Consider the following 27,819-nt stretch of genomic DNA (forward strand, 5'->3'; position numbering starts at 1 on the left):
ACACACACTGACAGCACACGCTGTGCACACACACTGACAGCACACGCTGTACACACACACTGACAGCACACGCTGGGCACACACTGACAGCACACGCTGTACACACACACTGACAGCACACGCTGGGCACACACACTGACAGCACACGCTGTACACACACACTGACAGCACACGCTGTACACACACACTGACAGCACACGCTGTACACACACACTGACAGCACACGCTGTACACACACACTGACAGCACACGCTGTACACACACACTGACAGCACCTGCTGTACACACACACTGACAGCACACGCTGTACACACACTGACAGCACACGCTGTACACGCACACTGACAGCACACGCTGTACACGCACACTGACAGCACACGCTGTACACGCACACTGACAGCACACGCTGTACACGCACACTGACAGCACACGCTGTACACGCACACTGACAGCACACGCTGTACACGCACACTGACAGCACACGCTGTACACACACACTGACAGCACACGCTGTACACACACTGACAGCACACACTGTACACACACACTGTACACAGACACTGACAGCACACGCTGTACACACACACTGTACACAGACACTGACAGCACACGCTGTACACACACTGACATACGCACCTGCACCACAGACTGTCCGTGTGTTTTGCATGGACGTGTGAACCAGGCCTAAAAGGAATCTGTCAGGTCCCCTCTGTCCTCCATCCGCAGCGGTCACATCTGTGACCTCATTCCCTCCTAACTGACCCTGTATAATGTTATTCACTGATCTCAATGTTTAACCCCTTCACCCCCGGGTGATGTTGTTTTTCATTTTTTCCTCCCCTTTTTCCAAGAGCCATTACTTTTTTATATTTCCTTCAATCTTGCCATATGAGGGCTTATATTTTGAGGGACGAGTTGTCCTTTCGAATGAAACCATTAGTTTTACCATATAATATACTGTAAAATTAGGAAAAAAAAAATCCAAGTGCGTCAAAATTGAAAAAAAAGAAGTGAAATTCCACAATGTTTTGGTTTTTTTATTCTCCGTGTTCACTGTATGGTAATGGCTGATGTGTGGGTTTGATTCTTCAGGTCGGTGCGCGTTCATAGACACCAAACATATATTTAGTTTTATTTTTATGTAAGAGGTGAATAATCAAGTCAAACATTTGTTAAAAAAAACCCTGCGCTTTTGTCACCATTTTCTGAGACTCGTACGTTCTCATTTTTCGGGATCTGGGGCTCGGTGACGGTTTATTTTTCTTGAGCTGGAGTTTTTAATTATCCTATTTTTGTGTAGATGCGATGTTGTTTTGATCACTTGTTGTTGCATTTTATTGCAATGTTCTGGAGACAAAAAAACATAATTCTGGTATTTTCATTTTTATTCTCTCTAAACCATTTACCAATGAGATTAATTTATTTTATACTTTCATGGATCAGGCGTTTCTGAATGTGGAGACGCCAAATATGTTTATTTTTTGTTTTTATTTTCAATGGGGGTGATTTTAACTTTTAAGAGTTTTTTATTTTTTCCTGTTTTCTAAAACTTTTTTTACTGTTTTTGATGATTTTCCTAGTTGCCCTCGGGGACTCTATGCCTGCACAGTCCGATCCCTTGTCCTGATGAGAATGGTGTCAGCATTCACAGGAGATGACTCATGATGGCGACATGAGTCATCATCTGATGGTAACACATGGGCGCCTCATGATGACGTCACAGGGCCGCCAACGGCAGCAGGGAACATCATGATCCCCGCCGCGGTGTCTTAGATCACACTGTCAGAGTTTGACAGCACAATCTAAGGGGTTAAGAGGCGAGGGTGGATCTCTGATCAGATCAGCAGACACATGCAGGGGTAATGCGGGCTCACTGCGGGAGCCTGCATTGGAGTGGGGGAGGCGACCAATGATGTATATACTGTATGTCACTGGTCATGAAATTGTTAAAAAAAAGTAGCTATAAACTCCACTGTTCCTATACTAATTAGGCCTTTGATTAGTCGGAGGAGCGCGGTTTCTCCAGACTAGTCGCCTCTTTCCATGTTATCGCGCTCCTGTGGGTGTGACAATATGATTTCCACAAGGTGGCGTCACCGCAGACCCTGGAATCTCGCGGCTCAGTTCGGCAGTGTCCCTGTGCCTCTGAAGCGTCCCAGCTCCAGAGAGGCGCTGCGCAGGATCAGAGGTGCAGACGCTGTTCTTACAATCTTGCGCAGTGCCCCTCTGTGACGTCAGGACGTGTGCACCCGACTATAGAGACTGAAGGGAACAAAGCCGCGAGCATAAGAGAGATGTCCAGGAGCGGTGATGACACCGCCTTGATGAAATCATGATATCACACAAACAGGAGCGTGAGAACATGGAGAGAGGCGACCGGTCTGGAGAAACAGGATATAAAGGCTTTTTTTAAACATTGAGCTCAGTGATAACATTATCCAGGGCTGGTGAGGAGGGAATGTAGCCACAGATGCGACTGCTGCGGTTGAGGACAGAGGAGACCTGCCGGGTTCACCTTAAGCAGTGGTTTCCACTCTGGGGTCACTTGTGGGGTCTCTGCTGATCCGGCTCCTCAGGGGATAATGGAGCCGCAATCTATAACAGAATCTGTGATATAAATCCCAAGTCGCCTCCTTCCCCCCGATCCCCCCGTGTGCTGCACAGTGGAGCACAGACACATGTGGGGCACTGCTACGTACTGTAAACATTGTACAACACATTGTCCCCTCCATTTTCTCCTATTGCCCTTTGTATGAATTTAAAGTAAAATTTTAGCTTAACCCCTTCACAACCATGAACATACTGTAATGTCATATGCCGGTGCCCTGACTTTGATGAGGACTCGCACGCTGAGCCGCATCTTTCCCTGCACATGTCGGCTGATCGGCCCGCCGCTGTTAAATATTTAAATCCCGCTGTCAATCTCTCACAACAGGATTTAACACACGCTGGTGGGGAGTGCGTCATTCGCTGCTCCCATTGGCAGCCCCGTGATATAATCACAGGGCCCTGATTGGTTGTTATAACAGCGGGGGGTCCGCTGATGACCCGTCACCGCATGATGACCTTCCTGTGGATGCGGCTGTGAGCGACATTCAGAGGAGATGGAGATTTCTCCTGTACAGAGCGCGGCTGACGCTGATCCTCTGATCTGTACAGCACAAGCGATCAGACGACTGCAGCTTCAAGTCCCCTAAGGGTGAGGAAAAACAATAACGTGAGAAAAAAAGTTTTTAAAAATATGAAAAAACCCACAAAAGGTGAAATCTGCCCCATTGAAAATTAAACAATAATAGTAAAAAAAGAAAAAAAAACACATTTGGTATCACTGAGTTCACAAATGTCTGGTCTATCAAAATATAAAAAAATTATCGTATTGGTAAACAGCGTAATGTAAAAAAAAAACAACAAATGCCAGAATTATGTTTTTTGGTCGCTACAACATTACTATAAAATACAATAAGAGGCGAGCGAAGCATCGACTCTCCCAATAATGGTGTCATAAAAACCTCAGCTCAGGACGCAAAAAAAAGCCGTCACTGACCCCAGACCCCGAAAAATTAGAGTTATAGATCCTGGGAAATGGCGCCAAAAGCAACAAACATTATATATAATTTTTCTTTTTACAAATTTCTGATTCTCTTTTCACCAATTAAATAAAAGAAAAACTCTACGTTTGGTGTCTGTGATCTCGCACTGAGCTGAGGAATCACAATGCCGGGGCAGCTGCAACATAAAGTGAACAGGGTAAATGAAAAAAAAATTACTGTTGTGGAATTGCACTTTTTTTTTTTTTTTTTTTTTTTTTTTTTTTTTTTTTTTTTTGCATCTTCACCAAACATGACCTTTTTTTTCTCGGTTTCTAGTAGAATATATAATAGAATTAATGGTTTAATGCAAAAGTACAAGTCATCCTGCAAAAATCAAGCCTCATGTGTCTGTGTTGACAGAAAAATACAAGTTATGGCTTTTGGAAATGAAAAAAAACAAAAAATCACCGGGAGGTGAAGAGGCTGAAATCCCTACGTTTTTAGTTTTCATGGCCCAATGTTATAAGATTGTGCAGTTTGTGGTTATAAATGCTCCTCACCCCGGAGGAATTCATTATGGGGATTAATTGTCAAATCCAGTCATGTGGGTTTCTGCTGTTTTGGCTTCTCGGGGGTCCTGTAGATGCAGCGCGGGGGCCACATCTGCGCTGCAGTAATTACATGTGCTCTTTGCTTTCTGGGTTTTGCCCTCTGCCCATACATTAGTATCTGACCACATATCGGGGTATCGCTGTGTGCAGGAGAAATTGCACAATGATGTGGCTCTGTTGTCTCTGGCTATACCTTGTAATAAGGCCCCATGCGCACACTGCATTTTTTGCTGCGTTTTTGGGTGCAGTTTTTTGTCTTAAACTGTATGCATTCCTTCCCCAGCAAAGTCTATGAGAACTCTGAAGTGTTGTGCGCACGTTGCTTCTTTTTTGCCTTCAGTTTCGTCACTTCTTTTCTGCATTTTGGCATTGACAATGTTAAAAAACGTGGTAAAACACATGCATTTTTTGGTGCGTTCTTGTGTCAGAAGGTGCGTTTTTTGCTGGAGAAACAAATCCGCAGCGTGCACAAAGCCTAAGGTCATGTGCACATATTGCATCCTGTACCTTGCAGAAAAAAACGCATCCTATGGCAGAATTTGTCAATGTCACATTTCGTTGTGACCACAAAAACGCAGGAAAAATGCATGCGTTTTTTCCGCGTTTTGACTGCGTTTTACATGCTTTTTCAGTGCTTAAAATGGGATGCGTTTTCAATACAAAGACTCTACTAAATAAAGTTTGACCATTCAAACACTATGAAAAAAAATAATCATGCTGTAAATCATACACTATAATGATAATTTTCATAAAACTATTATTGAGATTTAATATTTATGTTATAAATAAATTTATTTGTTTGTTTATTTGTTTATTTGTTTGACTCTTTTTTTAAAGTCGGGCTGGATGTGAGGGCAAAAGGAAGCCTCTAGACCTCACTATAATGCCAAAAACGCATGCTTACATTTTGACAAAAAAGCATCAAAAAAGCAGGCGTTTAGCATCAAAAATGCATGTAAAATGCTTGAATTTTGATTTTGGATGCGTTGTCACAACTGTCATTGACTTCAATGTTATCAAAACGCTGCCAAAATGGTAAAAACAATTGACGTGCTGCTTCTTCAAACGCAGAGATTTTGACAAATTTTTGACAACTAAAACGCTGGGTCTTTAGAAGCATGGTGCGCACAAGAAAGCCCGAATTCCCATAGACTTTGCCTGGAAATTATAACGCATGCATTTTTGCATTAAAACGCTGCAGCTAAAAACACTGTGGAAACGCATGAAAAAACGCAACGTGCGCACATAGCCTAAAAGTGAAATAATTGTGGTAAACAACATTTTATAATAAAAATTACTATTTCCATCTTCTCTTTGCACTTTCCAGTAATTCCTGTGCGGCACATGAAGAGTTAACACTTTCCTGAGCCGTTTAAGTGTCTGAGGGGTGCGGGGAACTGGTGTCACTATTGGGCAGTTTCCGGTACATCGGCCCCGCACACGACAGTTACATCTGATCAGCCCTAAACACACAGGATTTGTGAATTTACTTTTAAAAAAGAGAAATTGTTGCTGAATGTTTAACCCTTCTATAGTAAGGGGTGTTCATTTGTGAAAATATCGTCCTAAATTTACCGCTGACATGCAGTGCAATGTGTCACAAGAAAAGTGAAATATTTTGTCTCCAGCGTTATCACCACATGCAGTGACCGTGGTCAGATTTCTATCATTGCTCCTGGTCAGTAAGGGGTTAATATTCTCTGCAGCCGGGGTCGTCTCCCCATACAAGACTTGTATTAGTGTTTATCACATGAAATCCCAATAATCGGTTTCTGGTGTAAGATGAGCGGATGTGGAGGAGCTCCGGGGTGTGAATACTTTCTCCAGGGTCTGTACATTGTGTGTAACGTGTCCTCTGTTGTCTGCAGGTTTCCATTCCTTCCAGCTGATGTACGGCTGTGAGCGGAGAGAGGACGGATCCATCACTGGGTACCAGCAGTACGGATATGACGGGAGAGAGTTCATGGCTCTGGACACACAGAGCGGCACATTCATCCCCACCATGGCCGAGGCGCAGATCACCACACAGAGATGGAACAGTCCAGAAGAACAAACCGGGGAGAGAAAGAAGAATTATCTGCAGAATATCTGTATCGAGTGGCTGCAGAAATATGTGGAGAACGGGAGAGAAGATCTGGAGCGGAGAGGTGAGCGCTCAGCACCGCAGCCACCGCCTACTGCCGGCACCGGCCGCTCTGGGGGCAGCTGTAGAGGGCGACACCGCACACCGGGGAGAAGGAGGAGGGGCAGCTGTAGAGGGCGACACCGCACACCGGGGAGAAGGGGGGGCAGCTGTAGAGGGCAACACCGCACACCGGGGAGAAGGGGGGGCAGCTGTAGAGGGCAACACCGCACACCGGGGAGAAGGGGGAGGGGCAGCTGTAGAGGGAGACACCGCACACCGGGGAGAAGGGGGAGGGGCAGCTGTAGAGGGCGCCACATCACACTGGAGGGGTTTTTTCACTTTTGTTAAAACAAGCTGATGCCCTATGGTTACTATACTGCCAGCTGTGAAAAAGGGGCAGGGCCATACAGTCGAACATTGACCAATTAGTGCTTCTCCATCGGACTGATCTAAGTACTCATTGGTCACTCGTTTGAGGGGGCGGTGGCTGCTGGGAGATGATAGGACCTCGCAGTCCGGGCAGTCAGTCTCCGCCTCCTGCAGGGTGAGGTCTCCACTCTGCGCTGTGGGAGGAGCTGGAGCTGCACATTCATAGGGAGAGATAATAGGAGGAGTAAAATGTCACCTATCAGTGAGCGCAGTTATTACAGTGATCGCTCTGTGTCCTGCAGTAAACTCCTCGTCCTGTTCTGTGGCTGCAGGGGGCGATAGTTACACTGGCCCCGGGCTCCGCTCTGCTGACGGGGCTGGACTTAATTTCTTATTATCCATTTGTTTTTCCTGTTCTTTACAGGTTTAATAACAAGAATAAAAAAAATCCCAATAATAAGATACAAGTGCGGAGCCCTGATGTGATCACAGCTAAAGACAGCTACAAAAATATAAAACTGGCAAAAAAGTGGGCACCGGAGGGCGAATGGAAAGGGTTAAATGACGTTCAGCCCCGGATCTCCCACTGCAGACACAGATCAGGACACCCACATCTAATCCCAGGACCACTGGACATCAGAACTGGCTCCAATGTGGGCAAATAGCTGACAGGAATTCCACTAGGAATTTCAGGGCCCCATACTGGCCAAATTATGGGGCCCCACTGAGACTCCACCCAGGCTCCACCCCGGCTCCGCCTCCACCTCGCAAACCTTCCACAGTCCGCCACCACTCATTGAAAAACACACACACATATATATATATATATATATATATATATATATATATATATATATATATATATATATATATATTATACATATACATATTACACACACAGTGTCAAGGCCAAAAGTCTTAGCACCCTTGAAGTTGTTCTAGAAAATGAATTATTTCCCTCAGAAAAGTAATAATACACTGTCTACATCGCCTGCCCCTCTCCATAATGCACCTTCTACATCGCCCCTCTCCATAACACCATAGTACGTCACCTACACCGCCTCTTTCCATAATACACGCTCTACACCTCCCTGCTCAATAATACACCCTCTACACCGCCCCTCTCCATAACGCCCCTCCACCACCCCCGGCGATCGTCCACCTCCTGTCTTCGGCTCACAGAGCGATTATCTGTCTCCTTAGGATAGATCACCAATGTCTGATTGGTCGGGGTCTGGCACCCCAGCCAATTGCCTGTTCTAGGTGCCGTGCCAGTGGTGGCCGGAAGTGCTCAGTTCTGGATCTGCTCTGTCTTCTGATAGTGGCAGCAGTCTCCTGTTACAATCAATGAGGCGGATGTGAAGTACCCGGCCGCGGACACCATCAGAGGACGGAGCAGATCCAGAAATAAGCATTTCTGGCCACCTGCACCAAGAGCAGCTGATCAGTTACTATTGCGCCCTCATAAGAAGCAATGCACAAGTGGGACCAAGGCCTAATGATGACACACAGTCACTATCACAAATAAATATTTACATTCAGGTACCTTATAGATGATGTTGTCTCTAGTCATTTCTTTCTATTCTTCATCTTGTCCTGACGCAATAATGACTTTTCACATTCACATCTCGTCTCTGCAGATTTCCATCTTCTCCGGTCTTCTGCAGCACATCCCGACACGATGCCCCTGAAATAGCAGAATGATTATAATACTTCTACTTAAAAATATCTGCCCTACACTGTGCCCCAGAATAAATAAAAGCCCCTCTTATTGTGTTCTCTGCACAAAATATGACCTACACTGTCCCTCTTATGGTACATTCCCTCCACACTGCCTCTCTTTCTATATTGAGCCTACTCTTCACGCTGTCCTTTACACTGTGTCCCCTTATACTGCCCAGTTTTTATACTGTGCCCTCATCACACTCCCCCCTCCTTGCTATGGCCTCACACTGTCCTCCCATTCTGCCCCCTCTCCATACCACGTCCCTCCACTACCCAGTCTCTATTCTGTGCCCCTCACATTCTTCTCATCCCGTACTGTCTCCTCACTACCTCCTGTGTGTCCATATACTTTTCCCCTCACTCCCCATCCTGCCCACTTGCTCCTCATACTATGTCACTCTTTATTCTGTGTCCTCAAAATTTAGTTCCAGTTTGCTCCACATCCTCGCTATCCCCATACATCACCCCTCATCCTGTCTCTCCCCATACATCACCCCTCCTCCTCTCTCTCCCCATACATCACCCCACATCCTCTCTCTCCCTATACATCACCCCTCATCCTCTCTCTACCCATACATCACCCCTCATATTCTCTCTCCCCATACATCACCCCTCATCCTCTCTCTCCCCATACATCACCCCTCATCCTCTCTCTCCCCATACATCACCCCTCATCCTCTCTCTCCCCATACATCACCCCTCATCCTCTCTCTCCCCATACATCACCCGTCTTCCTCTCTCCCCATACATATCCTCTCTCTCCCCATGCATCACCCCTCATCCTCTGTCCCCTCACGTAACTATCACCCCTCATCCTCTGTCCCCCCACGCATCACCCCTGATCCTCTGTCCCCCCACGCATCACCCCTCATCCTCTCTCCCCTCATGCACCACCCCTCACCCTCTCTCCCCATGCATCACTCCTCATCCTCTCTCTCCACATGCATGACCCCTTATCCTCTCTCTCCCCATACTGTGTCCAAAGAAATTTATCCCTCCCCATCCTCTCTTCCGACCATACTCTGTCCACAGATAGTATGGTGGAGAGAGGGTGGGGGAGGGACCTGTTTCCATAGATACCCCCCCTTTCACCCCATGCTGTTTCTCTTCCGTGTCTTTAGCTCCACTGGCACACTTTTCAGCATCTCTGCCGCCTCCGCGCTGCGGCCCTGACTTCCGAGTCAGCAGTGTGGTCAGCTGACCTGGTCACATGACAGCCGTCGCTCTGACCCGGAAGTCAGCGCCAGCGTTAATCAATTGTCCTCGCGTCTGACTGACAGACACAAGGACAATTGAGCAGTGGGAGCCGCGCGCTGCAGATTCTATGAGTGCGGTTGTCAGCGTGACAGCCGCGCTGAGAGAATAACCGGCTCTTACTACAGGGCGGCAAACGCAGCCCCCGGGGGACTTTACACTGCCGCATTGGGCCATTATCTGACCATTTTCTTGGCTGCTTGGCTTTATTTTTGGTGAGTTTTTTCTGTGAACTAATGCCGCATTAGGCAGCGCGACAGCGCCCCCCTCACAGTTGCGCCCGGGGTAGATTCAGCGCCATACCCGCTATCTCCAGCACGCGTGGCAAATTTGTATGCGATGCAAATTAGCCACGTGTATAGTGGCAAGAGAATACTGCCGGTTCCTCTGCTGCGGCTGTGAATAGGGGGGGGCCCGGTGAAGAGGGGGGAGGGCCCGGCTGGCCCGGGGCTTAATAAAGCTATGTAATTGTCCCTCAGCCGAGCCGGCCCCCCCTCTTCACCAGGCCCCCTACACCAGTCTCACTAGTAATGCCCTGATGGCGGCCCTGGTCACAGATCTGAAGAAGTAACAGATTATAAAGGAGGTATATTCCCCCTCTGATGCCCAGAACCCATTAGGCCCCGGCTGGAGGGACCGGTGTTTGATGAGGCCCCTCTGTGTCTGCAGGGTGAGATCAGTGACCAAAGTCATTTAATTTCCATAACGCCTTTGTGTTCCCCCCAAAAAAACGACATAATCGCAATACTAAGGCTGTGTGCACACGTTGTTTTTTTCCATGCTTTTTTCCCTGCAGATTTTAATCAATACGACAAGGAAAAAGTCATGCCAGCAAAGTCTATGAGAATCCTGACTTGCTGTGCACATGTTGCAGATTATGTTGCAGAAAATAGAAGCAGCGTGATGTTAATTCTTTCTGCTTTTTTCCCTGCGCTCGTGCTTGATCCCTACAGTGGATTATGTTAGTGTGGCAATTGCAGCTCTTACACCTCGCCTCACACACCGTGCATCCGGCATGGTCTGAGAGGCTCTCCGTAGTTTAGGAACCCGGGGTCATCATGGTGTCGACCCTGGGTTGCCATGGCAGCGATCGGGTCCCTGCGATCGCATTACAGGGACATGATCGCCAGGGAGCGGTAAGCAATCCCTCTCCCTGTTTTCTGAGTTCTTCGCTCGCATTGATCGCAGCATTCAGGGGGTTAAACTGCTGGGAGTGGCGCAGGGACCACTTCGTCAGTGTGAGCCAGGTCTCGGGTGTAACATCAGCCAGTGGCCCCGGCAGTGATCGCAGAGATACAGCGCAGGAACCCCACAATCGCCATGACTAAAGAGAAAAAAAAAAGCATTTAAAAAACAGGCAAACCCGATTTTAAAAAAAAGTGCACATTTTTCCTGCCAAAACATGCACCTGCGATGCCCCCTCCCCCACCTTTATCAGTGAGGGGCTGCTGCTCTATGTTGTGCATTGTCTGAACATGGCATTCTCAGTTTAGCTGCTTTTTGCTTTTCTTTCAGTGATACTTTTCATTTTTTTTCTCATCCTTTTTTAGTGAAACATTTCTGTGTTTATATTTGTAGCTGCATTGTATTTTATAATTGTGGGGTTTTTTTTTGTTTTATTAAAGGGAACCTGTCACCAGATTTTTCCCTATGCAACTAAAAATATCACCTTCTGCAGCTCCTGGGCTGCATTCTATGAAGGTGCACCTTGCTGCTGGCCCCCTTTTCTGACCTCCAAAACAACTTTATAAAATGATTACCTTTTCGTATGTAAATTATTTCGGTGGGCCTTATGGGCGGGCTCTATTTTTCCTTTGTGTCCCCCTCCTGCCACTGTACGCCATCCCCTGTCTTGATTTGCATTGATGACGTCGGCCCCGTCATCCTCCACGCTGATGCCGAAGTCTCGCGCAGGCGCAGTTAGCAGAGGCCACTATTGTGGGCCTGAGCAGAAACTATCCCTCGCACGCACCGAGGATGTATTTGTGCAGGCACGAGATTATGGGTTGGTACTAGCATGACGCTGGTGAGGTCATGCACAGCGCCGCCCATAATTTCGGCATCAGCGTGAAGGATGATTCACTCACCGACGCCTGCACAGGAGCAACGTGAAGCCGCTGCCCAGAGGAGGGTGGAAAAGTGGTGACAGGTTCCCTTTAAGGCCTCAATCACACAACCATGGAAACAATGCTCATGTTGCACGGTTTGTTTTGGACGCCTGTGTGCCATCTGTGTGACCGGTATCAGAAAAAAATCCACGATACTGAGATGAATGATTTTTCTTTTTATGTGTAAAACAAAAAAAAATAACTAAAAAATGTATGCTCAAAACTTTCTAAGGGGGCGGTTCGTTCGGCGTCACAGCAACGTCACTAAGTGGCCGCCCAATCAAAGCGGAGGGGCGGAGATGAGCGGGTGTAACATCCCGCGCACCTCCTTCCTTCCTCATTGCTACTACTCATGTGACGCCCTGGACTAGCCAGGTAGTCACAGATAGGCCCCGCATAACACCAGTCCCTCACTAGGTAACACCAGCCAACCACATTAAACCCTGGTCACCTCCCTCAGGGCTTGATGGGCACACCAGGGGGCGGAGCCAGGCGGTTGGACACGCCCACCGAGGAGTTCACATGTCCCGAGGCAGGAAAGCACAGTAGTTCAGAGAGTTCAGTTTTAGAGTTCAAGGAAAGTGGAGGTCAGGCCTGTAACAGGGCCTGAGGCAAACTGACAGGTGTCTGGGTAGGAGCCCGGGCACCTTTGGCCCGGAGGCATACGGTGGTCTCAGCCTGCCGGTGCCGGGAAGCCGGCTAGGTGGATCGGGACAGGGTAGTAGCCCGCCGGTACCGACCCGGTGAACCGATCCAAAAACCGGAGCACAAAGGGGGGTACTCAGACCATGAAGTTAGGTCCAGAAGCTAATGGGGACTAGCTAATTAACTGACTGAGGCTAGGACTTTAGGTCCTTTCCCACCCAAAGTCTCGACTTAAGACAACAGCCCAACGAGGGGGATAGAAAGCCACCGCACAGGCAGAGAGATGCCACGGGCCAGCCTCTGCGGACTCTTGACGCTGAAGCGCAGGCAGCCCAACGATACACAACACGGTGCAGGAGAAAGGCAGAGACCACCAACAGGGTGGGGGACCAGACGCAGCCAGCTGCGGGCACCGCCCACCATCATTTTGGTTTACCAGAGACTTGCGTGTGTTACTAACAACAGTGCCCTCCGGCCGCGCACCTCCCCTGCACCGCCCGCCGCACAGCAACCCAACGGGTCCCGGGGCCACCATACCTGCCCATAGAGGGGTTAACATCTTGCTCAGATGCCCGACTCCTGAGCCATTCATTCTCTATGTGATTGCTGGAAAGGCCGAGCGCAGCGCTCAGCAGCCCAATGGGAAATTAATGTTGTGGCATCCTAGGATTCGCACTGCGGGTCCACTCTAAAAGGGATAAAATTTCCCCTTTCTGACACTTTGTGCAGGTCCCGGCAGTCGGACCCCCGTAATCAATGAGTTATCACCTTACTGATCAGTGATAACCGGCTCTAACACACAGCGATGTGGAGGAACGGGCAGAGTGTTCGCTCCGCGCTGCTTCTGAAGACTTAAGGGCACTTTACACACTGCGACATCGCTAGCGATCCCGTTAGCGATGTGAAATTCTAGATCGCAAGTGCGATCTTTCGGGATCGCACATAGGTCATTTACGCATGTGCAATCTCAAAAGATCGCACCTGCGATCTAGAATTTCACATCGCTAACGGGATCGCTAGCGATGTTGCAGCGTGTAAAGTACCCTGTTCCAAAGGAATATCCAGAACACACCAGCGGAGATAAGGGTTTTTAAAAACCAATGTTGTGTTTGTTGATGGGAACATGGAAAGTTTGGGGAATGTGGCCTTCCACTCATTCATTTACAATACAACTATAAAAATAAGTAGATGCTAAAAGCCAAAATTTTCTCAGAAAACGTTCAAAAAGATGCTACAAAAGACACCTCAGGAAAACTACCAGTGTTTGAATAAATCGGCGGGTTCTCATGCATCTAATAGATGTCGGCCGTGTGCACATATCCCAATTGGTAAAATCATTGTATCGCGGTTAGAGCCGCCATTCCCTCCTCCCTAAATGTCGTCCTCTGAAGCTTTTCTAGTTGGCAGTTTCCACCGCAGTGCAATGTCTGCAGTCATGTGAGGCACGTAGTTATATGTGAGGAGCACAGGGGTCTCCGGAGTTTTGTACTCAGTACGGGGGGCTCTAGCGATAGTACAGACCCCCAGACAGGAGGACGGGTTAGATCTGTGCTGCATGGACTCCATTTCTGTTCTTCTTCTCTCTCAGTTCGGCCCCGGGTGAAGGTGTCCGGTCAGGAGAAGGGAGACTCCATGAAGCTTCACTGCCAGGTGTACGGATTTCACCCCCGAGCTGTGGATGTGAAGATTATGAAGAACGGGGAGGACGAGGTTCACTCATTTGAGACCACAAACGTCCTCCCAAATGCTGACGGCACCTATCAGATCAGGGTCAGCGCAGAAGTGACCCCCAAAGAGGGCGACAGCTACTCCTGTAATGTGGATCACAGCAGCCTGAAGGAGCCACTGAACATCGTGTGGGGTGAGTAGTGTCTGTACTGGGCAGATGATGGGAGTAAGTCTATGGAGCATGTGATGACCAGTGATCACTATTGTAATGTGTAATTATATAGTCACTGGCTTCTCATTAATTGGATATGGCTACACAGATCTTTGTAACCTCTCTTAACGCCGTCAAACTTTGAAAGACTCAAAATGGTTACAAGAAGTGAGCGGTCCATTATTCTGGTGTCTTCCAACATCACTACAGCGGGGAGAGTAATGTGTGTGATACATGATGCTCTCAGTATAATCCATATCTCATATTTACCCTTCTGTTTTCTAACCAGAACCAACAAAAACATCCAACATCTGGATCATAGTTGCGGTCATCGCCGGAGTCGTCGTTCTTGCTCTTGGCATTGGTGGATTTGTGTTGTATAGAAGTAAAAGTAAACGTAAGTTTCTTCTCCTCCAAAAAGTCTTTTATTTTTTTTTTATATATATTAATATATATATATATATATAAATTTATTATTACAGACACAGTACTATGCATAAGTGTTAGGTTGGTGTAACAGTGGTATCTATAATAGACATGTTAATAGTTTATTTTTATCAATTATCAAAATGGAAAGTGAATGAGTACAATAAAACATAATTTTTGAAGAAATTCCTCAGGAGGTTGTCCTGAACATCTGGAAGAACTGAACCCCGATCTTCTGTGTATAAGGCTGTGCGGATCCTTCTGACTGTTCATGTAACAGAACAGTAATAAACCCACCTGCTATTGCTCTGTTAATGTTTCCCCTGCAGATAATTAGATTTTTGCCCTTTCCCTAATCATGATAATTAGCTTGTCATGTGGCAATGCCCACAGTGTAGATATTACAGCAGTGCCCATACAAATGTACCAGACACAGTGCCCTGGTGATGCTGCACTTTCCTCCCGAGCGGTCCTGTGCTGTTCTCCATTATCTGGACTGGACATTAGATCTGCAGCCATTTCTGTGTCAGCGCTGGAGACGTCCATCAGTCCGGAGCGATCCACGATCAGTCTCTTCTATCAGGACAGATGTGTGACGCTCTGGGATGACTCTGAGAATCGTCACTGAATCCTGGACAATTTATGTTTTTCAAAAAATATAAAAACAATACGTCCTAGGACAGTAGTTAGCGCTTAACCCAGAAACCCAATATATCTGCAGCTAGGTTAAAGGCAAAAACCCCCTTAGTTTGCCTAGATTCAAAATTGTAATTGCAAGAGATTTTCTAAGGAAAAAAATCCCCCAAAAAACAGCGCTGAAAAATGGGTTTAAATATTCATTTATTTAATGTTATCCTTGTCCTAGACAATAGATAAAATACCATTCGACACACAATCCACACAATCGCACAAGAAAAAATTGGTTTCTACACAAGTAAAATAAAAATAATAAATAATAGAAGTAGGGAGCGCAATAATGGCACAGCAGCCAATTACCCAATAGAGAAAACGTGATGCCCCGGCTGGTTGCAACCACGATCATAAAATTAGGTCAATATGGAGTAACAGTTACCATCCAATACACAGTTCAGTATCAATTCATAAATAGCGCTACGGTACAGTTTGCAGAGAATAAGGAGAGATTGCCAGTTCGTAAGCAAAGGAAAAAGTCACACAGGGGCTTATAGTGTAAACCGCATCTTCCAACGTTCTAGATGCCCTGAAGTGTATTTAGCGGCAATGCGGTAGCCCACCAGCTCATGAAGGATGTCCCAATAAGGTTTGTATGTTTACCTGAAAATCAGTCCCGGGTATAAAGCCCCCGTAGGCTGTATTCCTGCACGGTGCTTTTATTTCTTCCTCTCCCGTATGCCTGGAGATATTTTTAGGATAAGGCTTCCCTATTTGCGCTCTCAGTTCAAGATGAGCGGAGCCAACAGGCACTAGGTAGTGCTGGCTTCCAGGGAGTTGTAATTTGAAGCAGTAGTGCAGCTTCTCCGGCTTTTCCTGTAACAGCCCGGGCTTACGCCTCATCCACGGCTGATTAGTTCCACACGATGAGAGAGACCACTAAGAAGGTCTTCACCGCACAGAGCGAGCTGAGCAAAGTCCAAATCCGACTCACGTTTCGGGGGCGTTACCGGTCCCCTTCCTCACGTTTTCTCTATTGGGTAGTTGGCTGCTGTGCCATTATTGCGCTCCCTACTTCTATTATTTATTATTTTTATTTTACTTGTGTAGAAACCAATTTTTTCTTGTGCGATTGTGTGGATTGTGTGTCGAATGGTATTTTATCTATTGTCTAGGACAAGGATAACATTAAATAAATGAATATTTAAACCCATTTTTCAGCGCTGTTTTTTTTGGGATTTTTTTCCTTAGAAAATCTCTTGCAATTACAATTTATGTTTTTCAGTGCAAGATTTTTTCATTTTATCGTTCTTGCTATTTTTGAAAGTGAGCCTAATTGGGCGCAGCATCTTCCATCAGAAATTGTAAATTATAGTACAAAACTAAAACTGGTGCAGATTTCATATTCTAATACATGGACAGTAAAAGATGCCGTGTATTTCTTATGGGGCTTGTACATTTTAATTTGGCGCACCTTACTCCTGTTTTAGTTGATGATTGGTATAAGACTTTCCCCTCAATGAGTATAGAGCCTGATTGACCCTTCATTATGGCCTTCTGTATATATCGGCATATACTGCACTAACAGAAGGCGGTGGACGTCACCTATAGGAAGGACTATGTGTACCGCGGATCTTCACAGACAGTCTATGGGAGCTGGGGAACTTTGGACTTTGTGATCTTTTATAGGACTCCATATACATCTATACGTCTCTGTACTGTATACCACCTTAATTAGGGTCTCACAAAACGTTTCGCCATTTGCTCCAGGAGCTTTCCTGATAGATACAGTATTCTGAATATAGTACAAAGCCAAAGAGTGACCGGATCTGATGTATAAAGGTTTCCAGCTGTTCTTCATCTTATATTTCCTCACATATCAGGGTAAATCTAAAAGTCAGTGTACTCCACCAAAATAGATAATGGCGGAACGATATCGCAATATGTCCCCCCCATCCTGACAGTGACCGGATATTTCCATATGGTATACAAGAGAAAAAGAAAATGTGCAACAAGTGGGATCACCAGAAATGACCATATAATATCATTTTATTAATCAAAAAGGACATACAAACACACAGATGTTCATTAAAAACAATTAAAAAAGCTTGTACATACATTTGGTGCCAATAATATGAGCCACCAAAATACACCCCACCCTCTCAGCAAGCCAAAGAGAAACCCCACATAATAAGTCAGAGTAAATGTGATAGCCAAAAAAACCTTGTTCAATCAATACCAGGCAGTGAACACGGCATGCTAAATGAGACAATAGCAGGCAGAAGGACAATTGCTGCATACAAATACCTCAAAGCCGCATGAAAATAATCTGCCCTGAAAACAAATGTCTGGAACCAGTATAAGGCAAATCACATACCCAGGGGTCCTGCACGGGGTAAATGGCAAAGCAAATATCATGATATTTGCTTTGCCATTTACCCCGTGCAGGACCCCTGGGTATGTGATTTGCCTTATACTGGTTCCAGACATTTGTTTTCAGGGCAGATTATTTTCATGCGGCTTTGAGGTATTTGTATGCAGCAATTGTCCTTCTGCCTGCTATTGTCTCATTTAGCATGCCGTGTTCACTGCCTGGTATTGATTGAACAAGGTTTTTTTGGCTATCACATTTACTCTGACTTATTATGTGGGGTTTCTCTTTGGCTTGCTGAGAGGGTGGGGTGTATTTTGGTGGCTCATATTATTGGCACCAAATGTATGTACAAGCTTTTTTGCTTTTTTAATTGTTTTTAATGAACATCTGTGTGTTTGTATGTCCTTTTTGATTAATAAAATGATATTATATGGTCATTTCTGGTGATCCCACTTGTTGCACATTTTCTTTTTCTCTTGTATACCATAACTGTTTGCTTTGAATGTGCTAGTGGTTGTGATCCCATCTTTATATATTTTTTTCATTATCTTTGGTGCCCTCCCGCTTGTCTTGTTTACTACGGATATTTCCATATAACTTGGCTGATTGTTCTGAGAAGGGAGATAAGCGGCTGCCGCACACCCCTGATCCCTCTCATCCCACAGACAGCCGGGCTCCTGTCTGTGTCCTCTCCCCCATCCATCCTCTATTACACCTATGTTATTTATATGGTGCTGGTGATGATTGATCTTTGGGTTCCTCTTCCTAATTCCATCTTCTTTGCTTATTACAGATAAGAAAGGCACAGTCTACACACCGGCCAGCAGTGAGTATTGTGTATATGTGTCTGTGCTGAGATGTCGCTCGTTGTGACGGCGTCTAATAAAAATTACAGTATGTGACTGTATATAAGGAGGCCGGGACTGTGGTATATGGGGTAAAATTATATCATAATCCACAGTTTATGAAGATTTTCTGCATCAAGGAAATACATGAATATTTTGTGCCCAATAAAAGGACGGCTGCTCCCGCACAGCGGCTCTGTGTTCTCGCTCATAGGTGTGGTCTACAATTCATTACATCCTAATTACCCTGTCTTAAAGAGACATGGCAGCACACGTGTCCACAGGTTGGTGGAGAACTCCATATACCACGATAAAACTGTGATGCTAGATACAACCTGTAGACCGTGTGGTGCAGAATTAGGAAGAAGCCGCCATGCTTTCCTCATACTGTATGATTCCTTTAAGTTTCTGTAAATGTTGTTCAGTATTTGCCTTCCTTACACATGGGAGATGTCAGAATAGAGATAATCACTCTCTGGATGAAACAAAACCAGGAGAAAGTTCTAGAGAGAAATGAAAACTGCTAGACCTGAATGAAGAAAACAAAAAAAAATACAAACCCATCCAATAATAATAAAAGCAACATTTTCCTGAAGTTTCGATTCACATTTAATCTGTGGAATTTTATTGCAGTGCGGAATCTCACTTTCCATCATTTCTTTCTTTCGCAGATTCGGACACATCATCTGACACGTCCAAAGTTCAAGTCACAGCCTAAAGGTGAGTGGTGACGTCTTATATAAGGGTGCCCACGATCAGTGTTTGTATCGTTTTTGATGTCGCATGTTTTCGCTGCGTCCAAAACACTGCGTTGTACAGTACAAGCATAGTGGATGGATTTCTTGAAATCCCGTAACCACTGTGCTTGTTTTTTCCACAGCGAACACTGACCTGCGGTGCGGCTTTCCAGACCGCAGCATGTCAATTGTTTGCTGCGGAATCACATGTGTCCTCCGTAGGGAGAACACACGCAAGAATCCTGATCATGGGTACAAGCAGCTACAGTCTTCTGCGTTCACCTGCGGAGGAGACGCGCAGCCCCACAGGTCAGGATCTGCTGCGTCCAGAATATAATGAGTCCTGATTATGGGCACTTGCCCTAAATGTGCCGGCATCTATAGGAAACCTGGGGTCAGAAATCAGGAGAGTAGAGGGAGAGTTAGTGAAAAAAGGTAATTTATGTCATATGTTGTAATACAGTGATCATTCCTAAGCGATCAGCATTTATTCAGAAAATCATATATTTTATATATATCCTCGTCACATGGACTGTGGGGAGTGGCCTCATTACCGCTGTTTATAAACCAAAGTAAGAGAAAAAAAGAAGAAGAAATTGCAAGAACAACCAGTCCTATTGGACAGACAGTTCTTCCTGGGAATAGGACAACCTGCAAAAAGAGGGTCTCTACTGGCCTAGATTGGACCACCAGACCCAACCAATAATCTTTAGCTCTCTACTCTCGCCAGCTATGGGAGCGCTCTCAATATATGGTTTATGTATATTTTATTATAGTTTATTAATGTAATAAATGATTAATATAAGAAGAAAACAGAGTTCCAGCAGCCGGAGATGTCAAAACCCATTGGTTTATTACCGCGTCCTGAAGGTTCTTCACTGCCCCATGAGTGGAAAACTTCTTAACATTTTATATCCTGAGATGCCAAAGTCATTAAAGATAGTGTTGTAACCTTTACACTGCTTGTGCTTGGTGATAATAGTATTACTCGTCTGATCAGACAGATCTCCTGTCTCTGCCGCCATTGCACACATTACACCGGGAATATAACTGACCTTTAAAGCTTCAAATCCACCAATCATAGAGTAATTAAAGTCATGTGATCTCTGACAAGAGAAATAAGTCAGATTTCTAATTAATCACAGGAGCATTTGATATTATTCTTTGTTGTAAACTGAAAAGCGGCTGCCTTTAATCCATATCTTTCATGGTTTTCAATTTTATCCTTTTTTCCAAGCAGTTTCACTAAACATTTAATTCCAGTAGATATCTTACATGATGTGCTTAATATCCAGGGGCGCCAGTAATAGCGACCACAGCTGTATATGTGTTACTGTTACTTTCCTCGATAATAGAAGATTATTGTGCATTTTATAATACTAAACCGGTGTAACAACCTCTAATGTGACTGTCTTGTACTTTATCATTTCAGAATCAGACAAGAGACGTCTTCTGCTTCCATTTGTCCAGACTATGAAGAATCTCATGCTTCATCTGTCACAAATACTTTATTTCATTGTGTGTAATTGAAAAGAGACTTGTCATATCCAATAATCTAATTACTAACATGGCCGACAAAGTCACCACAGAAACAACTAAGAAAGTTGTAGCTCCTAAATTCTTCCAGTTACAAACTCTACAGCGGATTCTATAATATCGAGATTTGTACAAGTCACAGAGATGGTCCAGATAGAGTATGATTTGTGATTCGTGACAACCTGAGAATATGAGTACGGGCCACAATACGAGGACCGGCTGTGGGTCTCCTGACCTGAACTCGCCAATCTCCTATGTTTATGTGGCTGCAGTTGAGACCAGAAGATTCGTGTCCGGTCCTAACATTGAGGCATATACTCAGACTTTGTTTTACAGACGTGTGCATTAAAAATAATAATATTTTTAATTTCTATAAACATATTCCACATCACTTTACAATTCAGAGGGGACATGTACAGACAATATGAGACATTACAGAATAACAAAACTACACCGATACCAAGAGTAGTGAGGGCCCTGCTCGTAAGCTTACAGTCTATGAATTCAGCTTCACTATTTGCGGTCATGGAGACCTGTGGCTGGTCCTAACATTGCAATCTATACTCAGACCTTGTTTTACAAATGTGTGAATTCAGCTTTGCTATTTGCTGTCATGTAGACCTGTATCTGAAGCTCTTGCTACCTGAACCTTGGCCATTTTGGTCAGAAGACATATTCATAGAGTTGACTATGCAACCATTGGCCACATGCTCTGTCAGGTATATGGATGATATATATGTGGCTGTTACTTGAGATCTATCCAATTATATGGACGAGCTAGAAAATGCAGCTACTGCAAGGGAAACGCGAGGCTTCCAAGCAGTAATGGCTGACCGCCCATTTCAGGAGCAGAACCGCAGACCAGCTTCATATTTGATCCCCTTTTAAAAAATGAAATGTCAATATACAGTGGTACCTTGCTTAACTAGAACAATCCGTTCTGGGACTGTGCTTGTTAACCAAGTTACTCGTTAGGCAAAGCAACATTTCCCATAGGAAATCATTGCAATGCAGACAATTTGTTCCACAACGTGTTAAATGTCCCATCCTGGTCCCCTATTCTCTCATTCCACACTCATACAAACACACCCAAACATATACAAACTCACACAAACACACACAAACACACATGCATGCACGCACACGCACATATATGCTCACCTTACCTTCAGTTCCATCGCCGGTCTCCTGGGACTTGCTGTTCTCTGGTACGGGGCCGGGCTGTGTATCGGGTTACCATAACGACGAGGGAGGAACTTCCTGGCCAGAGCGCTGACGTCAAAGGCAGAGCCGCTTGCCTGTGATTGGCCAGCGCACTGCCTTTCAGTAACGGTGACAGGAAGTTCCTGCCTCGTCGCTATGGATGCCGATACACAGCCTGGAGTGGAGCGGCGAACTACAGGACCCAGGAGGCTGGCAATGAAACGAAAAGTACACATATTATGTTATATTAAATGCTCACCTTACCTTCCGTTCCACCGCGGGCCTCCTGGGTCTTGTAGTTCGCCGTGAGGACGTCGCGATGTACCCGGGAACTACAAGAACCATGAGGCCGGCGATGGAACGGAGGGTAAGGTGAGCATAATACTGTATGTGTGTGCGTGCGTGTTTGTTTGTGTGTGTTTGTGCGTACATGTGTGTGTTTGTGCAGACTGCAAGTGCGGGTCAGAGCGCGGTGGATGAACGGAACCTGAAGTGTGTGCAGTGAGGATTTCGCTCGTACAGCAAAGCTTTCTCATAAAGCGGGTTACAAATTTACAGAAAGCTTTGCTTGTTAAGCGAAATTCTCATGGTAGCATAAAGCCCACATAAATATACCAAACTATACCCATTTAAAATAAATACACAACTACTGAATGGATTGGCAAATGGCCGTGTTGTTTTATTAATGGTTACGTTAAATACATATCTTAGAAAAAATTAGATAAAATTTCTCCAATAAATTAATCCACAAAAATACAATAAAATACTCATTAAATAATCATACCAATAAAAGACCAAAAATCCACCCAACAAAAGTTGGGTGATTTTTTTCCCATCTAATAAAACAAAACACGACAACAAATACAAGCAATCGGGAGGGCGGGTGGGTGATTTTTCTTTTCTTCTCAGCTGATTCTGACACAGCTGACCAAAAACAGCTGTAATTTATACTCAAAATTCCCGCTCAAAATAACTGACTACCCAATCAAAACCTTTCAAATTGAGCGCGCAACAGGCTGAACAAAACCAGTTCCAGCCTGTTCGCGTTACCACCTGACATTTTTAAAATTAACCTTTTACACTCAGGTTTAAATTAGAATCCCATTCCTATCTAAGTAATGATAATAAAACTAACATAGTAAAACTTGAAGAAGTAATAAGGGGGCCTATGCCACCATGTAATCCCCAGGCTAAGTCGCTACTGGCGATTTTCCATGGTAGCATAAAGCCCACATAAATATACCAAACTATACCCATTTAAAATAAATAGACACAACTACTGAATGGATTGGCAAATGGCCGTGTTGTTTTATTATTGGTTACGTTAAATACATATCTTAGAAAAAATTAGATAAAATTTCTCCAATAAATTAATCCACAAAAATACAATAAAATACTCATTAAATAATCATACCAATAAAAGACCAAAAATCCACCCAACAAAAGTTGGGTGATTTTTTCCCACATGGCCTAAATATCACAGATACGCAGGCCCCCCAAACAACACAGCCACTGCTCGATCGCATTCTGGATACCAACATTATAAATGTCTAAACCTATCTCTGATAGGTGGACACCATCCTTCCTATATAAGCCTTGAATGTAACCCTCTAAATCTAAATGTTTGTAGGAAAAACCACCCATGGTGCGAAAAAACTTACTCATAGATCTATTCACTCTTTTTCGAATTTTCTCCATAAACATGAAGTTCCCATTGTTCCAAATAAGCCGAGGCACAATTTCAGAAAAGCTTAATGTTGAACCCGGGAAAAGGCTCTGAATTAAAGAAAAATCCCTTCTTAGTTGGGCTAATAAATTAAGCGTTTTAACTCTACCTAGATCATTACCCCCTATGTGGAAAAATTAGTAAATCAGTATGCGGATACCTCCCTACAAATTTCTTTAAACTAGATACCATCTGTTCAATTTTTAACCCCCTAACACCAAACCAAAACACATTAACCAAGTCCGAATGAAAAGAGAGGTTTTCAGAGTAATTTCTCCCAGAAGCTCTGATCTGGGCCCAATGGACGAAAGAGTGACCGAAGAGCCAAACAACCAAAGGGCCTAAAATAATGGGAGAAAAAATTCATCAGTCACAACAAATTTGGACGAATGTACAATCTATATCTGTTGGAAGCCCATCTTCCAATACTACAAATCTTCTTAACTCCTAAACCCGCACTAGCAGCCTCCTTTGGAGCACCGATTCTGAATGAATGGGATGAATATCCCCTATAATCAAGCTTCAGTTTCAAAAAACATTTTTTCAAAACAGAAGAAACCTGAAACCGTGACACCGAAGCACCATTATTATGTAAAAATAAAACCCCTAGCAAATCAGGCCGAATACGCATCCAATGAGATAAATTCTCCACTGGGCAAACAGAACAACCCGGTATGGCTTTCAGCTTCATAGAAATTCCTTTACCAAGCTGATCTGTTTTTGACCTTCTAATAAAAATAAAAACAAAAAACTTTTTTAGAACCACATCTTCCCGTAATAAACCAGAAGTGCTATTCTTATTACAAGCTACTACTTCCCCAACCCTAAGAGCAGCAAAAAAGGAAACTACAAAAATAGCCCTAAACAAAATAGTTTCAAAGTGATCCCAACACACCTCACTAAGGATCTCCCACAGTTTACCCAAAATATCAAAAGAAATGGGGCGTCTCTTGTCCGGCACAATATCAGCCCTCTTCAAACCCTTTAACATCTGACTAACTGCAAAATTCTTAAACCAAGACTCCTTCCCATTCAACTTAAAAAAGAAAGAAACCCCAGATAACAACTTGTGGATAGACGAATAACTACACCCAAGAGAGACATAAAATTCAATAAAGGAAAAAATTGCTTGCACATCCACTAACAAAACATCCAACCCATTAGAACAACAAAATTGCATCCATTTTAACCAGGCTGCAGAATAAGATTTCCATGTCGCTTCCGCTAAAGAATTTCTAATATAACAAGGGATCAAACTTAAATCACCCCCCATAAATTGGACGGGCAAATCGTGGCCTGCAAGTCCGCCCCCGGTAGACACATTCGAAAATCGTTCACTCTCTGAAAAGATAAATGATCAACAGCACTGTTAAAAGTTGACAAAGAAAAACGTGCCTTCAACCATATATTATACTGCAAGCATACCAATACCAACCTTCTCAACAGATTACTCAGAATCGGACACTTTGAGGACAAACAATTGATAGAAAAAAACCAAACCCTGATTGCTGGAATGCAGCAATATACGCTTATTCGCCAAACCTTCACCCCAAACAACCAAAGCAAAAAATACCAAAAAGAGCTCCAAAACCACTTTTTTACCCAACACCCCATTTTCAAACCACTCTACCAGCCACTTACCACTACACCAGTGAGAATGGAAAACAACCCCATAACCAACTCCGCTAGCTACACTGAAAAACAATAACTCACTGGCTGAAACAAACTCACTCTGAACGTAACTCAGACCATTGAAAGACTCCAAAAACTCGGCCCATACACGCAAATCAGCTTTCACTTCTTTAGATACCCTAATATGCGCATTTGCCGCCTGCACCCCTTTTGTAGCATCATAAAGCCTTCTAGAAAAAACTCTGCCCATCGGCATGATCTTTAAAGCGAAATTTAAGCTACCTAACAGAGATTGAAACTCTCGTAATGTAGCTTTCTCCCTGCTCAGCAAACTGACAATCACACCCTGTAATTTAAAAATCTTATCCTGCGGAAGACTCAACTCCATCCTACCAGAATCTATCACAAGTCCCAAAAACTCCAACCTAGTACATGGAAAAACTGTCTTATCACTTGCCAATGGAACCCCAAATAAATTCCATAATATGCATACAATTAAATAGCAACTTGGAGCAACCCCCCGACAAACTATTTCCCACAAACAAAAAATCATCGAGATAATGCAAAACCCCCCACCCTCGAAAGATTCCTGAACTACCCAATGCAAAAACGTAGAAAAAGATTCAAAATAAAAACAAGAGAGAGAAAAACCCATAGGTAAACATTTGTCAAAATAAAAACCTAAATCAAAATAAAAACCCAAAGAATTGAAACCAGCTGGAGAAACTGGCAGTAACCGAAACGGAGATTTTATGTCAGCTTTAGCCAGCAATAACTTCCTTAACAAATCCACTGCTGAATCAAATGATGCATAACTGACTGAAGCTGAAGAAGACTCAATGTCATCATTCAATGAACTACCCTTAGGATAAGACAAATGGTGTATTACTCTGAAAGAAATCAATTCTTTCTTGGGTACAACCCCTAACGGGGAAATTCTAAAATCCTTAAAAGGCGGGGAGTCAAATGGACCTGCAACTCTACCTAAACTTTTTTCCTTATCAATATGCAACCGGACAGCGTCAAACTGCATATTAATAGAATTCAAATTCCTAGTCAAACTACAACCCACCCCTTTAAATGGAGGAACATAAAACCCCTCACTAAACCTTCATAGACCATTTCCGCCTTCTGTCGATCTGGAAACCGACCTAGCCAAGGAAGCATTTTTTCCAGGCTCACTGGTGTCGGGGCCCTTTGAAAAATGCTCCCTGTTGCCAGGTGCCTGTACACCGGGCTGACCATGTTTTTTAAAGCATTTTTTTTTTTAAATTCTTTATTTAACAATAAACATGGAATCGTACCAATCTGAGTCAATTGCAATACAATTCACAACCAATGCATGACAATGTATAACAGAGTAGCTGAGACACCAGAAAATTTTCAACAATAAAACCTCTCCATGTTTACCAAAGGTTTTATATAACGGGAATACCAGGTTGAGAAGAGAAAAGAGGAAAGAGAGAAGGAAAAAAAAAAAAAAAAAGAGCAAGGGAAGAGAGAAAGAAGAAGCGAGTAAGACAAGAAAGGTTTAGCGAGAAACGGGAGGGAAGGGGGTACATAAGGGGAACGAGGGAGGAGAGGGAAAAAACACTGGGACACGAACAAACACATAGCAGGGATCCACCCTCTCAGAGCAACTCCTTCCCACGACGTCCACGGGCCCCCCCTTCAATCTGGGGGAATCCATGTGCCGTATTCGTTAACTCGATCCATGGGAACCAAGTCTTGTAAAAAGCCTCATGTCTATCGTGGACAGACGCTGTCAGGTCCTCCATATACAGCAGTTCGTTCACCCTACCTGCCCACAACGATAATGTCGGCGGAGAAGGGGATCTCCATCTCAGAGGGATGCACGTCCTAGTGGCCATCACCAGGAAGCTTAACAGAGACCCTTTGTACGCACGGACAGAGGACTCAGTTGGAGCAGGAAAAGTTCCGGGCCCAGAGTCTGCGCGTATCCAGTCACATGCCTGATCACTCCCCGTACCCCCTCCCAGAACTGCCGTAGCCCCGGGCATTCCCAGAAAATGTGTAGGAAGTCTCCCTTCCCTGTGCCACACCTCCAGCACCCCGGGTCCACTGCGGGGAACATCCTGTGTAGTTTTGTTGGGACCCTATACCAACGGGAAATGCATTTATAATTGGCTTCTTGGAGTTTTGAACTGATGGATGCTTTGTGAGTAATGGACAGAACCTTGTTCCTCTGCGTGGCCGAAAGTGTAAGGCCCAGGTCAGATTCCCACTGCAGGAGGAATCTAGGAGGTGGCAAATCCAAGGAGTTATCTAGCATGGAGTGTGAGATGGACAGTGAGTGTCTAAGGGTCCCCCCCTCCGTGCATAGCTTCTCGAATTCCGTAAGGGGTCTATCAAACTGACTGTAGTCTGGTAGAGAGCGCAGAAAATGTTGTAGCTGCATAGAACGCCACAAGCCCAACGGTCCGGGAACCCGGAAATTCCGGAG

The 27,819-nt window shown here is 44.6% G+C and overlaps 1 protein-coding gene across 1 annotated transcript in view; it reads left to right on the forward strand.

The window, feature by feature from the left end:
- Positions 1-26,662, forward strand: part of LOC142250909 (class I histocompatibility antigen, F10 alpha chain-like) — a 104,388-nt gene extending 77,726 nt beyond the window's left edge. Inside the window, exons 3-8 of the mRNA XM_075323234.1 lie at positions 6,010-6,288; positions 13,956-14,228; positions 14,536-14,643; positions 18,470-18,502; positions 19,193-19,241; positions 20,691-26,662. Of these exons, the coding sequence (XP_075179349.1) occupies positions 6,010-6,288; positions 13,956-14,228; positions 14,536-14,643; positions 18,470-18,502; positions 19,193-19,239 (740 nt within the window). The 3' untranslated portion in view covers positions 19,240-19,241; positions 20,691-26,662. The remainder of the gene's footprint in view (positions 1-6,009; positions 6,289-13,955; positions 14,229-14,535; positions 14,644-18,469; positions 18,503-19,192; positions 19,242-20,690) is intronic.
- The last annotated feature ends 1,157 nt before the right edge of the window (positions 26,663-27,819 follow it).

Source organism: Anomaloglossus baeobatrachus, chromosome 9, assembly GCF_048569485.1.
Source record: "Anomaloglossus baeobatrachus isolate aAnoBae1 chromosome 9, aAnoBae1.hap1, whole genome shotgun sequence".
Lineage (NCBI taxonomy): Eukaryota > Metazoa > Chordata > Amphibia > Anura > Aromobatidae > Anomaloglossus > Anomaloglossus baeobatrachus.